This window comes from Opisthorchis viverrini, assembly GCF_000715545.1.
Source record: "Opisthorchis viverrini unplaced genomic scaffold opera_v5_51, whole genome shotgun sequence".
Taxonomy (NCBI): Eukaryota; Metazoa; Platyhelminthes; class Trematoda; order Opisthorchiida; family Opisthorchiidae; genus Opisthorchis; species Opisthorchis viverrini.
Window position 1 is genome coordinate 1,180,744 of NW_008751707.1, and position 16,092 is coordinate 1,196,835.

General features: G+C 40.7%; 2 protein-coding genes across 2 annotated transcripts in view; one reads left to right on the forward strand and one right to left on the reverse strand.

Moving 5' to 3' along the window:
- T265_03527 (hypothetical protein) overlaps positions 1 to 8,683 on the reverse strand; it is a gene marked incomplete at both ends in the record, with an annotated part of 34,042 nt that extends 25,359 nt beyond the window's left edge. Inside the window, 3 exons of the mRNA XM_009168039.1 lie at positions 1,328 to 1,395; positions 3,597 to 3,650; positions 8,572 to 8,683. Of these exons, the coding sequence (XP_009166303.1) occupies positions 1,328 to 1,395; positions 3,597 to 3,650; positions 8,572 to 8,654 (205 nt within the window). The remainder of the gene's footprint in view (positions 1 to 1,327; positions 1,396 to 3,596; positions 3,651 to 8,571) is intronic.
- Positions 1 to 16,092, forward strand: part of T265_03528 (hypothetical protein) — a gene marked incomplete at both ends in the record, with an annotated part of 54,116 nt that overhangs the window by 23,315 nt on the left and 14,709 nt on the right. The window lies entirely within an intron of this gene.

Below are 16,092 nucleotides of genomic sequence, written 5' to 3' on the forward strand. Positions count from 1 at the left end.
ATTCTGAAGGCCTGACTTATCATCTGAGAGGCTTCAGACGACCAAACGAGAGTGGATACATGTGACGTCTTATGTGTAGACAGGAACAACGCTATCTGTTTTCATTCTGCAAGACTTTCCCAGCATTTGTTCATCTGTTCTTCTCTAAGTAAGTCAACAAGAAACAGTCTACTCTTACAGAAACCGCTCAAAATCAACAACACCAGAATTAGTCGATGGTGCTAGGAAAACACTAATATTTTTTCCTGAACAGTGATTTCTTTGGCAGTTTTCTTGCTGTTAGGGAATGCATAAGTATACGATCACTTCTAACCCTGTAACCTGAGGCAAATACAAATATAGAGTTAAAACATTCGATACTGTCTTATATAGATGCATTTGATCTAAACGCACGTCCAAAATAAAACTAGTATCAACCGGAATCCCAAATAAACCTGTCGTCTATAATACAGTTTGCCCAAACGTGTTTCAAATATTTACTTTACAGTTAGAGCCTTACTCAAGACTTTTCCTTCTTGGAAGATTTATTTGGAAGTTTGATGAAAAACTTAGAACAGCCCACGGTTTTTTTTGCTTTTGTTGGGGGCTCATCAAGTAGGCCTAATACCCGAGGTCCAATAAATAGCATTCTGTTCTTAAGCAACAGTAATTTTATAATTAGAGTTCGTCTGTGGACACGTCCAATTCACTATGCAGCTACGAGTCAAGACCGATGGAGTCATGGAGACCGGACTTACCTAATGAGCTGTAATCAAGGCAAAATCGATAACGGGCTACCAAGAGATTCAACAACCTTGTGAGTAACCCTATATCATGGATATCGTTTAATTAATGTGCATATTTAATCTTTAAGTTACATTAATTCCAGTGTTTCCTCCCCAGGAAAGACTACTGCTGAAAGGAACTCCTTTCCTACTGTATGTTTCTGCGTTTCCTACTTGTCCTGTGATAGGCAGAGGCTTCCGTACAAGCCAACCTTCCGGAGAAATCCTACAAAACAATATCAAGCGACGCCAGTAAAGAAATGAGGAGATCAACATGAATTTTCGAAAAAACACCTAAAACTTTCACAACACAACCCTATTTTGTGTAAGGTGGCATGCATTTCGATACCGTTGGTTCTCAAGCACTTGGTAAGTGTTTACATCATTTGTCGCAGAGTAACAAGCATTCAAACGTCAACAGGAAAGAGACAGCTAGGTGGACGTCCAAAATGAATTGCTTAGGGCTGGCACTACGTTTGGACTCACTAAGAAATCTGAACTATAAGTTCCAGAAGTCTGTTTATCACTCAGACGGACTCACCAAACCGTTCAAAACAACTTACATAAACATGCGGCAATGTTCATGCCTTGCGCAAAAATGCACATCGTCGGAGGAAACGCACCAATAGAACTGAAGTGAGAATGAAATCTGTGCCTCAATATGGGGAAAGTCGCATTGTTGAAATAAGCTCAATCGCAAGATTCAGCCTCGTGTTTCCTAACATTTAACACATACAGTGATACACCTTACAAAATGTACATCACTTTTGAAGCAACCTTGTGTGTCGGTTGAAAATAACTTTCGAAAAAATCAAACCTGTATCGTCCTAACGCAAACAAGTGGTGTTGCTCCCCACGCAAGGAGTCTGTTGTAGAGCTTCTTTTAGATAGCGAACGATGCAAATTTAGTGTAGACATTGGGTTGGTTCAGTATGGCGATCTGTTCTGATGGCTTGGAAATCTAGGAAGCTCTAGTAGAATCAAATTCGTATACATAGTTTGCTACATCTACCTAAAGTGCATTGTCACAAACTTTGTCGTCGTATGAATAGCGGCGGAATCGTGCTATTCAGCATAAGTTCACAAAGAGCTGAGCTGATTTAATTTACGGCTAAGTATACATTAAACGAAATTTTTCCGTTATGCGGTAGGTCGTTGAATTGATTCCAACACTCCGTAGTGTAATCCCCTTTATACTGCTCTTAGTTGGGCTAGATATTTTGAGGTTTATTCACCCTCCTTGAACGCTACACTAATTCTCTAGCTAAAGATATTGAGTATTAAATATACGAACTTTGTTCTAATGATACTGCTGCATACCTGATGTATAAACTCGTCGTTTCTTGTCATTTCCATGTAAATCTGTCTGAATACCGTAAAAAGTACATCTTAAATAGTCTGGGATTGCCAAAAGTCACATGATCTACTTCCATCGTGCTGAATCACAGATGTACCTACTGCAAGCAAAATTCGCTGACAACTTTCGTGAATAAATATAATTTTATTTGCGTTAGAGATGTTCGAAATCGTTCAAGTCAGTCGCTCCTATCTAAAGTAAGTCATTTGCTGACGAGAGTGCTGTTGTCCCTTTGAAGTTGATTCCTCAAGACGGGACGTTGTATATCTTACAAACAAAATATTACTTGGCTGACTACCCATGAAGCTAGCTACCTAAGACCTCGACCTAATAAGTTACAGAAGGTAAGCGAATAAGCGCATGAGGCCACAAGATTTGTTGTTTTACCACGCACGATGACAGATACAACCAAGCAGCAACTGCAGTTGCGAAAAACTGCCTTATAGAGATAATAACTCACAGACTTCAGGTAGCTTGACAGTGCATTTTGCAAGACGTAATCATGAATGATGAACCAAGCATCACAAAAAATTTTCTGAAGTGTCTCTGGAATTCGAACGTCCAGCTGCGTCCAATGAGGCAACAAGCCACTGCAATATTGGAGATCTGGTGCGCCGGTGTAAAGGCTTATGCGGAAAAGTTTTTATAGCGATGTAGTCCATCATACCTCGTACCCTTTGACCTCGTTCTTGTTTTGATTGGGATTTCAATCTGTAAATCAAGCCACCATGCGCTGAAAAGCGACGAACCTTTGCATAGCTGCTTCATCGTCAGCAGTGCACATCTCCAGAACACGAGGCCTCTGGGTTGGCAGCTGGAACACTTAATCTTTCGGTCACGAGTGGCTGATTAGTGCTGTACTTACCTCGCAGTTAAACGAAATAAAGTGCGCTCATCCTTCAGCGCTGAATAATGCTTATCCGCCTTTCAGCGAAAATCGGATTCATGTGCGGGACGAAATCTCCAATAATTTTCCCAAGTTTCTCCACGTTGCCGACAAACTGTGGATGATTCCGAAGAGGGACAATTTCACTTGACGAGTGAAACCTCCTAAAAGTTCGTCACCTGCAGAGCCAGTCAATACGTGACAACCTGATGTGGATCTTGTGACTGAAGGATAAGAAATGCTTTATCTCGTCTAAGTGCGAGTGAATCATACTGCTAGTCAGGCGCTCGTGGCCGGATGGCTGAGTGTTCAAACAACCAGCCGACAGGTCGTGGGTTCAAAGTCATACGATTTTCGTATGATACGCACTGCTGATGACTTTCAATAAAAATGAAACAGTTGTACAATGGTCCTCAACTTTTCAGCATATGTTGACTACATTTACAAGGCGGAATACCCATTATTGATCGTCTACTTCCTCAAAACCAGCATTTATAATTTCTTTTCAGTACAGATGGTTCTGGTAGAATTTTACAAAAGCTAGTCAAAACCAAGATTCTGGAATTTACCTGAAAAATTATCAACTCACCTGATCAGAGGTAATTCTGGCAGTACATTGCCGGTTGCTACGGCAACAAGGTAGCTGAAATTTAAAACATTAAAAAATGTGTTAGTCAGTCAGTTTAAAGTTTCAAATAATGAAACATTCTGTTTGTCAGGACAAAACTCGGTAGCCCATTCTTCGTGGATCTCTTAACTAATTTTATTCTCATTCAAAAGACTATGCAATGCCTTGGATGGTGGATATTCAGAAGGATCCAAGTTTAATCAAAGAACATCTGGTTGTGGGTTCACTTGATTCCTCCAAAACAAAAGTTTGATTCTGGATGTGCAAGTGCGACCTTCTTTTCTGGGAGACAATCTAATTGCACGTGTGTTTAATAATGTGGTGAATGCCAACATCACCCGGTTGACACTTTGTCATGGAGCTAGAGGACCATGTTGATTTTGGAGGTCACTTGGATAGTGTTCGTCAGACTGACGTACACTGTTTCACATGTTTACAGTCATCCCATATTTTATGATACCAGAATACTGACGACTGAGAAGAACTAAGTTACGTTCTGTGCCAGTCATGGTGTTTAGTTTTTGGTTAGTTCCTCGAATAGATGACGCTAAACGATGTCTTTTCTCATGCGCTCAGCTGGTATCAAAAAGTGGTAGTGAGGAGCCAAAAGTCCACTGAAGAATAAAGACTGAAAAGAGTCTATCATTGCTCACATAATACGACGTACGACCATGTTCTAGTGGACTGTAGTCGTAATCGAGCAATTATAATGGTTCCACCCGTTTTGGAGACAAATCTGGGCTAGCTGAGTACTGCCTCAGATGCCGCCGCAGGTTCACACATGTTCGGCTCTGTTGGGCTCCCTTGCTTGAACTTTCAAGCGCAAGTTCACGTGTAGGTCATAAAACAGCTGAATGAGAGGTTCACATTCAAAAGAGGTTTTAAAACCCCGAACAAACGCAAAGTTGGACAGTGATTGAAGATACCAGGTAAAGACCTTAGTGATGAGACATAGGATGGTTGTCTGACAGATTAAATAACTTTGAACAGAACGGTGAACTTGGTTGGTCGCATTAGCGTTGTGGGTACGACGAAACTACCGTACATCATCAACTGGCGTTTGGAGTTTTCGTTTTGGTTTTGTATACAAGTCAGAAGCACATTTTTCTATCTGGTGGACCACCGTGAAAGTTCAGTTTGTCTAAATTGAAGACTTCCTGGATAGGTTAACGCGAGTCCCATGTTATTTTCCCTGCGGTACGATCAATACTTGCACACCAGTGAATTTGGTAGATTCTCGATACTAATCATAGGCGCAGATAAATACTTCAGTGTTAAAAGCGCAACGGCTGGTTGCAAAGCTGTTGAATCCAGCTAAACTAACCTGGAAACCTACAGCCAAAGGACAGTAATGATCTTTGGTGTTTCAGAACACAATGATCTCACCTCCACGACATTAAAACCACCAGTATAGACATGCACCATTAAATTAAACGGGTAAGGAATATCTTCCTCTGAAACCTGTCATTCTCCATACTTGGTGATGTAAAAATCAACGGGCTTTTTGCAAACACATTGTTAGATTAGTTTATCCCCAAGTCGCATCCACTTTGGGAAGCTACTTAAACAATTTATATGATCCGTGGCCTCCGTCAAACAGCTTATCATTTTCACTGTGTTTTAGACTGACTCCAGAAAAAAATGCAACATTTCTATCAACCTAGCATGATCTAAAGTTGGAATGAATGAAAGACAAGGGCAAAGGAGTCCGGACACTTATTGTGTGGCAAAGATATGATCAGCCTCAAAAACGACTCCACACATTTAGACTTTCGAACTTCATCGGGGTCTATCGCACGCATGTGAACGGAATCGATATGCAACCACTTGGACAGCAACTGTAAGTATTCCCCGACCAGTCTTGAGCAGCCAATGATTTTCTCAGGTTTAGGTGCTTTAACTAGATGCCAAGTGGAATAGCTGTATACGACAATCTCTATACTTTTCTCTTCATACTTTTCTCTCGTATACTTTATACTTTTATACATTTCTCTCGTAAGACAAGCCACAAAACATTACTCTATCCTATTGGTAAAAGACACAGAACTCCCTTTCGTGCTGACAGAGTGAGATGCACCCTGAGTACACCGTGCAGCTTGTTCTGTCTTTTCCTCTTGCCTTGTTTAAAGGTGATAGCATGTGATATAATGCTATCACATCTAAGGTAAAACCAGCCAAATGATAAGTTATCGTCAGTGACACTTTCGTGGAATCCAATACTCGACTTCCAGTCAGCAACGTCAGTGTCGCCAAGCATGCGCATTGTGAGAAGTCACTCACAGAAGAGATGCGGGCACATTTCAAATTATACACTTGATTTCATAGAACACCAAGGCAGATGCAAGGACTTTAGCCTACAGGTAAACATATTCTGAAAGATTACGTTAATGACAGTGTTGTTGGGAGGAGCACCCGTGAGTTGCGCATCCCATAGTTGTGCTCGTGTGGAATTAAAGGTCTTCTTCTGACAGTGGTACGGCCGTATTACCAGAAAAAAAGCACTTTGAACCGAAAATCATTGTCTACATTCTAGAACGCTACTGAACACAACACCTGAAAATGATTCAGACAAGCATTTATGTAGATACAGAAAACTCACTTTCAGCAAAAAGAGGTGTAACGACATATCACAGAGAACGCGATGGTATCGTGGTAACAACTTGCTTACTTTATTTCCCCCCCTCATGTTAAACTATAAAATGTCCGTCAGTTGATGCTCAGGAAATATCCCTTCAAAAATACCTAAAAAACATAACCTGTCAGATATTTTGTTGCTCTATCAACAGGCTAACTGAGTGAGCCCTCTAGCGACGTTACTTTTCCAACGTTAAACCATGTGCTTGAGCTTCTATGCCTACTTTTATCGTATAGTGTAAATCGGGCAAAGTGAGAGCTGACGGTCAAAGTTGAGCATAATGCTGAAGAATATAGATGGCAGATAGACATGACTAGATTCTCTTCATCGATAAGTAAGAAAATACTATCCGGTGAAGCTGAGTTTGAGATGGCTCAGTGGTTGAAGTGCTAGTCTGCTTACCTGAATGTTCGCGGTTCGAACCAAACGTCTGCATCTCGACTGATCCGGTCAAGGCTATGATAGCGTACCAGTAGCTCAGACCTCGTGTTTTCTTCGTGTGGCATGAGAGTTACGCACCAAAACGGTGCTACAACCGAACGATTATTAATGAAACCGTAATGCATATGAGGAAGACTGACATGTCATTCACACAGAGTTTAGAATGCATGACCTATTCCATATATCTGTTTATTTCATCGGACCACCGTAGCCACACAGTAAGGTAATCAACCGGGCTCGAAAATTAGCACCGTCGTGGGATATAAAAAGATGATGGTTCTCGACGCAAATGAAGCAGCCGTAAGTTGACTTCCAGACTAGTTTTGCTTTGTTTGCATGAGAAATCCCACTTTGACACCTCAAAAACACTTTGATTAGTCTCCAATTCTACATCAAACGAGGCTTCCGTCGTTTTCACACAGAAGGCTTAATGGGATCTGTTTTCCTACTTAGAAACTGACACAGGTCTGTTGAGCAGTCAAATACGCCTCCGTCAACCACTTGCAGGTAGGTGGATCTGATTTCGGTATGACTTGTAGGCGTAGAATTTTATATATGCTGTTGATCAAGGCTGTTAAAATGTAAATGTTCGCTAGCTCATAAATTCATACTGTCGCGTTAAACTTGGGTGAAAACAGCCACATTCAATTGCCTGGAAACGCCACAAACGGGAGATTTAGCTGCGTTCCAGGTGAGTTTCTCAAAAAACCAAATTTGTCTGCAAATAAGTGTAGTTCGTTAATTTCGTGTAATTTGATTTCAAGTAGAACATACGGTTGGCGGAAACTCGGAAGACTGCGCCTACCTGATTAGCCCCAAGACGGTCGAAACCAGTCGTGATCTGTCGACGAATTTTCAGCAAATTTTTGAGTAGTATATTTCGACTAAACATGTATCGCCATATTTCAAACTTGGTAGCGAGTGAAACATGAGGTGGCCTGGTGCGGCACATTCAGTTGGCCGAAAACATCACAACTGAGAGATTCAACCGGGTTCCAGGTGACTACTTATTGTGCAATTATACACCACGCAGTAATAAGTCGATAATTTAAAACGTGTTTGGCCCCAGTATCTTTATTTTTAACAGCCAGAACCAATGTAAAGAAATCCTCACTCTCTTGCACACTTGACAAAGGGCTACACCTGGGCGAAGCGGCACTTCGGTTTTGGAATATGTGTGTCGTAAGAGAGTAAACTGGCGTCATTTTTCGTTTTATTTTCCATGAGGTAAATACGAATTTTCATGTCATATGTCTGTACTTATTTTATCTTCTAAAAAGGGTATTGTTTACCTTGTAGTTTAGTCCTCGTTGTTGCCAGAGTGTGACGAAGTGTTCGTCGAACGGTTGCGCAAAACAGTGTAAATTGAACTTTATTTTCAACTCTTTAGCAAGTGCGACGTAAAATTGGAAATTGTGCAAACTGGCTCGCGTTTGCACGGAAGCCATATCCGACAGACATTATTTGGTCACCTAATGGATCGAAAACACGTCATCCAGATGGCATCTAATGACTGTATCCATGTGAACATTTTGGTTTTCTTATGTAAAAGAATCATCATCGAAAATCAGAAAACACCCAAAGTCATCGCATTTTAGATGTTTATGATCATCTTTTCAAAAACAAACGATTATAATAGCAAATTAAAAATTGTGCAGAATTTCACGCAAACCAGACTTTTAAAGCACCTTATCACCTTTTTCTGAAATGCGCTTATTTTATCGTTGGTTAGAGAACGCGCAAATTCTGCGCTCACGAGAACTTGAAGAAAGTACATTTGGAATCCATTTTCTGACTACCACACAGTCATCTGCCGTATTCAGTTTAGTACCATCCATCCAGCACACAAATAAAACGTACCATATAATCATTGTGCTACAAAGCGTCAAAGCAAGAAGCAGTGGTATCCAAGCCAGACCGTAATGGAAGAATGTTGCCGTCATTGTTTTAGTAAATGCGAGGCAGCAACAAGCTGAAAGATGAGAAATTAAAAGAATCAACGTGGAAGACTTCAACTCAATGACTACCCCCGCCAGAACGTACCGCGAAAATCACGTGCACTTTATTGACAAACGCGGTTTTTGATAGGTTTACCAAAACAGATAGAGCGGTTCATCGTATATGGGTTGTCGTTTAGATTCGGGTTAATTGGATCACCAAGTGAGGACTGTTTGCCTTGCTTCGCGAATAAAAAACGCTAAATCTCTGATATGATATAAACCTTAGTGACTGGCGATGTGGATCCATATTGTGTAACAAGCTTACGTCTTCAGAGGTTAAAGGTATTCATCCACAAACCCTCACATGCTGGAACTGGTACGGCTAGCCTTCCACAGATATTTTCCCTAGAAGTACAGACTCCAGAAAGGGTGCTAATAGCACGCGTTGAAATTTGTAGCCTTCCCACTTCCAACATAAAGGATAGGTAGCTGGCTTGTATTGTTTTTAATAGGAGGTGACACCATCCTATTGTTTGTCGAAATTCACTTCAAACCATTGAAAACGTTTATCCATTCATATATCTAAGGCTGACATTGTGTGAAACAAAGCACAATTAATTTTATACACAATCACAATTTGGGACTCTTTCCGGCGATCTCCTGCTTGCTGTCCATTGGGACAGAAAGGTGTACGCAGAAAAGGGCATAGGTGAGTTGCAAACACAAAGGGGCTTCCGAGCGTGGTGGGTACCGTAGAATCAGAAGCACCGGTACGCCGTTTGTGAAACCGTAAGTCCTTTTAGTTTCTTTCCAGTTCTACTAGGGTCAAATTAGTCATATTCTTCATTATCACTTTTAAGAAAACTTGTTATTATCGATGGTTCAGCATCGCGGATCACCATTATTGTCAATACGAAGACATTTGTTGTTCCTTCTTCACAAGTCATCCGCAAATTCCGCTTCACCTTATAAAAATTAAGACGTGCAGTGATTCTTCCACAAGAGATATTTCTTGCGTGTACAGAGTGAACAACAACAAGCATCCTTCCTTACAGTAGGCCACACTTTTTTACGAAGAGCTCAGAAGTGGCTTCTGAACAAAGCAAGTAAAAAGAAGGCAAATCTTGAGTTTTTCCTTGTCAATGTTCAACCAAACGCTTCGGCCAACATTTTATTAGGCTAATAATGACCCGAGTTAAAAACTTCACGATCCCCTTCAGGGTGGGCGAAAAATTAATATTCTTGTCTCATTTACTGCTGACACACGTAATCTTTATTACAGTATCCAAAGCTGATCACTCCTTTGATGTGCCAAACAACAGTTGTTGGTCACAGTGTGACCAGTGTGGCACACGAATGGATGAGTTGTTTTCTTAAATTTGATAAACTGGTTACATGTTGTGTAAAGACGCTTTAAAAATCTCCTTGAACTTATTCGCATTGTTCGGTGGAGGCAATAACGGCGAATTAGAAAAAAGCTACATGCACATGTCCCATTTTTTCTAATGTCCAGCTTCATGAGGATTAAAAAAGGCCTTCATATCACTGTCGCCAACAAAAACCTTTGTGGGTTTTGTTGTTTACGTGCTGTACATATTTGTTGTTTGTATTCCTTAAAACGACTTGTCCTGTCCTACGATTCTACGTGAATATTTCCGAACGTGCAACCGATTTCCGACTACATCGTCAAAGTTTTCCACGTTGAACAACGATTAGATTTCGCGACCACTGCTTTGGGTGATGTTTGTCTCCATATTGTCCGCCTAAGACATAAACTGTTTACTTTTCTATACAATTTGCCCAACAACTTTGAATTAAAGACAGTAGCAGGATACTGAGAACACCCACATGTGTCCCAAAGAAACCGGGCGAGTGAAACGCCATAGTTTGAAGTAAACCAAAAATATAATGCCAAACTATTCCATTATTCGTCAAATGTCCCCAAAGAATTTATGTACGCCTGTGTCATGACATTTTTCAATCCTAAGCACAATGGGGCAATGCTTCATAACAACCAAGCAGATCCGAAGATTTTCGACAATCTACCTTGTTAACACACCTCTCGTATGAGGCAAGACCTACATCGAATACGTCAATTTGTGCTCAACTCCATTTTTTGAATAACCTGTGTTTTACTTTTTACCAAGTCCTTCACAAACTTGGGAATATCTTTATTGAAGCACCTTTTTTAGGCTTTCTGGACTACTCCACTTGCGATTCTCCTTACCCACCGGCGAGAGAAAGTTAATAAACAAAACGTTCATGAAGTACAAATTCTCTTTATCGAGTACGTCTGATTAGGCTTACTGGGATTGAAAATCTAAAACAAAATATCACCTGGAACTCGTGATGACCTACAGAGTGCGTGGGCGCTTTGTATAGAAAACAAGACACTTAGAGCTACCAATTACTCTATCCTGTGGTCGTGACAGTTTCCCCAGTGTCTCAAATCTAATCGGCGAGAAACCAGCTTGTTCAGTGTTTTCTAAACCAGCGATACTATTCTCTTAAATCATCACTTCTCAAGTGATGACTGATCGGTTTCTCAACGGATTTTTTAATGGTGCTGACAGGGTTTATATCCAGGTCAGCTGGATGTAACCCGCGCACTGAGTAAATTGGAAACCGATACACAACGCATGGAGCACCATGCTGCAAGGGACGTTTACATGCCAACCAAAAACCAAAACCTTTTCCTACGCTAAACTAAGTTATGACTGGATTCAGTCGTTACATCAAAAAAATAGTTCCACTGTAGAAACCTTCTATGAGTGCGTAGATAAACTCTTCCGAACGATGGTGATGCTAACGGAATCCAAACCAATTAGTCATAGTTCGTACCACCAATGACATCCAAAGTTCAGACGCTATTAGGTGCGATAACATGCACAGGATATCTCCGTCTTTGATTCACGGCACGTGCACAAATACCGTCGGAAAACTCCTCAGTAAAACCTTAGTTATTTGAATACATGGGCGCCGGTAGGTGGCTTCGATAAAACCAGAGCCGGAGAAAGAAAGATCAAAGCGTTGATCTGGTGAATGGGAGCTTATCCATTCCAGCCACTGTCGCCCCGAATTAACCAATGGGAATTATATGGCAATTAGTAGCAATCAGTATTCTTCACGTGAGTACTGCTGTAAACGAGGGTTATGAGGATCCTGAATAGTAAGCTGAAGCAATCTACGCAACATCGATTAAGCGTCAGCACTTGACGCTTTTGGCTACGAAATCGTCTGGCGAAATCTCAGGTTTTGCATCTGCTGTTCAGGGTGTTGGCGACGTTGACACGAGCTGGAATGAGGTGTGTGGCCCCATATTGACTCAATTTCACTGAGTATTACGTATCAGTCACACACGTTATAAATATCTGACTGGTCAACCTCCTTTTTCTTTTCTGAAGATGGTGCCCTTAATCCCCTTGTACTTCCGCGTCCTACCTAAAAGAAGACCTCCTTCAGTGTGATCACGCTGACTACTTTCTGGTGGGATAAAACTACCTTGCTTCTACTAGGCTTGAAAATGTGCAGGAGCAACAAAATAGATTGGTTAGACGATTTGTTGACACTCTAATAACTACCTTAAAATATTGGTTTGCAGTTTTTCTCTAGCTTTATGTAAACACTATAGAACATTTCGATATAAGGAAGGTTTTAACGTTTCTCCATCCACAAACTTTATCGTGAAAAACAAGGCAAAACTTAAGTCTGTATTCTAGACCGACCCTTTGTACGAACTTCAAAATTTTATTTCCTTCCTTTGATGTTTTAAGGCGGATTGTCTTTTCTAAGCCCATCCGTTCTCTGTCTCCTCGTGACCCTAAATAAAAGATTATTAGTAGATTAAAAATATCACTATAAGACCTAAAGACTACAATTACAATCAAATATATGTAATATCTTGTTTTGCGGCAGACATGGGTCAATTCATCGAGTAGCAAGAGGTGGAATGCTGACTTAGTTTTCATGCAGGACCTCCTTCCGAAAACCAGATTCTAGCCGGGTTAATTTTACAATCGTGGACGGCTTGAAGATGAACTGGCGCTTCTCTCTTATGTAGTAATATTTGAGAAACCCTATTTGTCCCAAATACTATCATCCAAATTCGTTTCGTTGTCATTACCGCAGCAATGCGTTATCCAGTCGGTTATAAACCTGCCGAAATTTGACCGGCTAAATCAAATCACTTAAAACTTGACAGAGTTGGGGTCTTTTAGGACGTACACACTTCGATAGCCATTTATAAAGCTTTCATTTTCTACAACCAATTTCCAACCAATAAAAGACCAGTAATATCTGCGGCCCAAGCTATGCGTCTTCACGATATAACGAGGAAATAATTTTAATGCACTGCACGATTCAGTACAGGCAGGCTTTACACCCCAAAATAACTCAGTTAGTACGAGGAGGCTTTTATTTTATATTTACGTAAAAGTTTACCTTCACCAACTTTATAATTCTTACGTTCGCTTTTTATCTATTCGGACACAAAGACGACCGACCGTGTCTGTGTCTGTTTTATCCACTTTTAAAACATCCATCATATTCTGTCTGTAATTGCGATGTTGCGAATTGAAGTTACCTGCGTAAACTCTTAAATATCCATGAAAGTTTGACAAGGTACAAATGATGTGAACAAAAAATGAAGTCCGTGAAAGAAACTCAATTTAGCGATTCTAGGCTACTTAGGATTCTGTTTACCATTTGCATCACATGTAACTGGGTCTACATCTCAATGTTTGAGCCCTCGTTCCCCCCCCCCAGAATAACTATAGAAATAACAACGTCCACTGCAACACCAGCTTACATTAAGTCAGACCAAAATAAACATTAAAGACTAATATATTAGCTTAAACGTTTTGGATGGGACACAATGCAATCTAATGGGAGTTAACCGGACGTCACAGAATATTTTAATGGCTAAAGAACTGTGTTGGAATGGTTGGTTTTGGTTTTCATCCATAAAGCAACGTAATTCTTGCGGAAAGGATTCTATTCTCACCCAAAGTAGACATCGTTCCTCTCATTATCAGATGCTTGAGATAGCAACATTGGGGATTTTCCGTAATTTTTTAACAGTGTTTGAAATGCACACGGCCGGTCACTAGGTGAAAATCACTAAGTGTCTCAGGGAGTCTTTGCTTGACAGTTTTCACACGAAACAATTTCTGTGGTCCAAAAAAGGTACACAGCTCGTATGGCAACTCAAAACAGAAGCATTCCACAAATATACCTTACCGATTCCGCAAAACAACCCGCGGCTCATCTATTTCATTAGTACCAGAACAACTCATACTTGTTACCCGAAAATGATTAGTAATGATTTGTGTGCATGGACTACTTTCTACCATAGTATTGTTGGTCCTATGCCTTATGCTACCTTTCTATTCCGAGTCTGTACTGACTAAAACATTTAACGTGATCCTATCTACATTCGGTTTACTGTTGTTGATGACCCACATGTGGCTGTGTGTGTGTAAAGTCTGTGAAAAGCAGCCAAATAAACTCAGTGATAGCATAGCGACTCATAATTACGCCAGCCGGAAACACCACTCGAAATAACAACGGCACACGAATCAGCCCTACTAATGACCAGACAAAATGCAGTTTCTTTGCCCGGATTTTTTAATACTCCAAATAAGACGAGTTTCTTGGATTAACCGACATGAGAGACACAGCATTAACGATCAAAATATGTCACTTAAATCATATTCACTTGCTCGTCAACCAAAGTGACAACCCGAAAACATCAAAGAAAGTTGTTTCCAACTACTGACTCGAAATTATTGACACAAATCACGCTCGTATTCTCCGTACAACTTCATTACTGCAGGGCAGTTCAGCTACGGCAGAACGTGGGAGATTCCTTCGAATATCTGGTGAGGCCGCATGCTCCTTCTGCAGTCTGCGTTTTTGCCGCTCACTCATTTGTGGGCATCAGACTGAGACCTCAGACGTCATTACCTTCACCAAAGCCTCTATTTTTTGCAGTTAGTGCCATCTTAGATGCTGTAAATTGATTACAGATATAGTAACCTTAGATTCCACTATCACCTGTGGCACATAATCCAACAGCAGTCACATTTTCATGCACTTGCCACGAAGTACTTTGCGTATGGCTATGGAGGTAACACAACAAAACATTGGAATCCCCTGTGGTGATCTATAAACCTTTTCTGCAGTTAAATTGGAGGAATTCTACGTTGGCGAGTTTATTAACCAGCCAAATCTGCGTCAGACTTCAGTTTGAAATGACTTAATCTGTTACCTTCTCTCAACTCACATGCCAGTTAGTAGCGAAAGTTGTTATTCAGATTCAGCAAGCCCCCGTTCGACAAGGACTGGTAAGTTGCAACAACGCCCCTCGTCACTTTCCTCATAACAACGGAAAACAAGCGCATTCACACACTGTCTGCGTAATATGTCATTTCTTGCGTATAACGATGGCATTAGCGTCCACTTTAATTTGAAGCTCTGACTATAGATCTATGTTGATGACAGCCTGCAACAGTGGTTTGGGGAACCGATGGTAATCGTCACAGGAAGCGGTCATAGTACATTTATTCTAATTGCCAATTCGTATGCCATTCAAACTGTTAAAACGTGGTTATGTGCTATAGAAAGGTCAACACCACTCTTTACATAGATTTCTCTAATCATCTTTTCATTCGATTCGACATTATGGAAGAAAGTCAAACATTTTTACTGGGTTACATGCGGACATCATCTTTAGTGCGGCTAACGACCTAGGTGGCCCAGTTAACTTCATTCCCTCTAAGTTTTACATAATTTGTGACAGCAAAATGTTTGTGCCTTCATCAGATGCAATCTGATTGACGCCAAAAATTTTCCATAATACTATTTTCCTCAAAACACCGTTGCCGCTCCCGTTTGTTTCTCTCTTGGTCTTCTGAAAACCGATTAACCCATCGACAAATCCCGTCTAGGCGTCGTGCTTAACATTTTTTTCGGTACATCGACAACCTAATGTTTCTGCCTTAGGTCTCCAAATGTAGTATAGCCGCAACGTTGAGGTAAGCCGGGTTTCACTTTGGGTATTCAAAGAGCACAAATTGAGGACAGACTGATTCAAAACTGACATAATGAGTCCAGTATATCGCAGACATCTCACAAAGTTCTGAAGATTAGTTAATTTGGGATACACTGCACCTGGCGTTGTGTGACGAGTTTCATGACACACATTTGTAGTTGTGCGCCGTAATTAAGCTTGGTAAGGATCACAAAAAATGTTGAATCCATTGACTGATTGCGTTCTTAGTTCAACTGGTTCTGAGAGCTTGAAACACCTCCCTGTTTGCCGCATTTTTATGAACATAGAGTACCCTAAAATAAGTCTCCACGCCTCGTTTTATATTAAATATTTCGCTAGGGCTTCCCCTCTCCATGAGTGTGTAGCAGCTAACCATCAGTTTCCATTGGG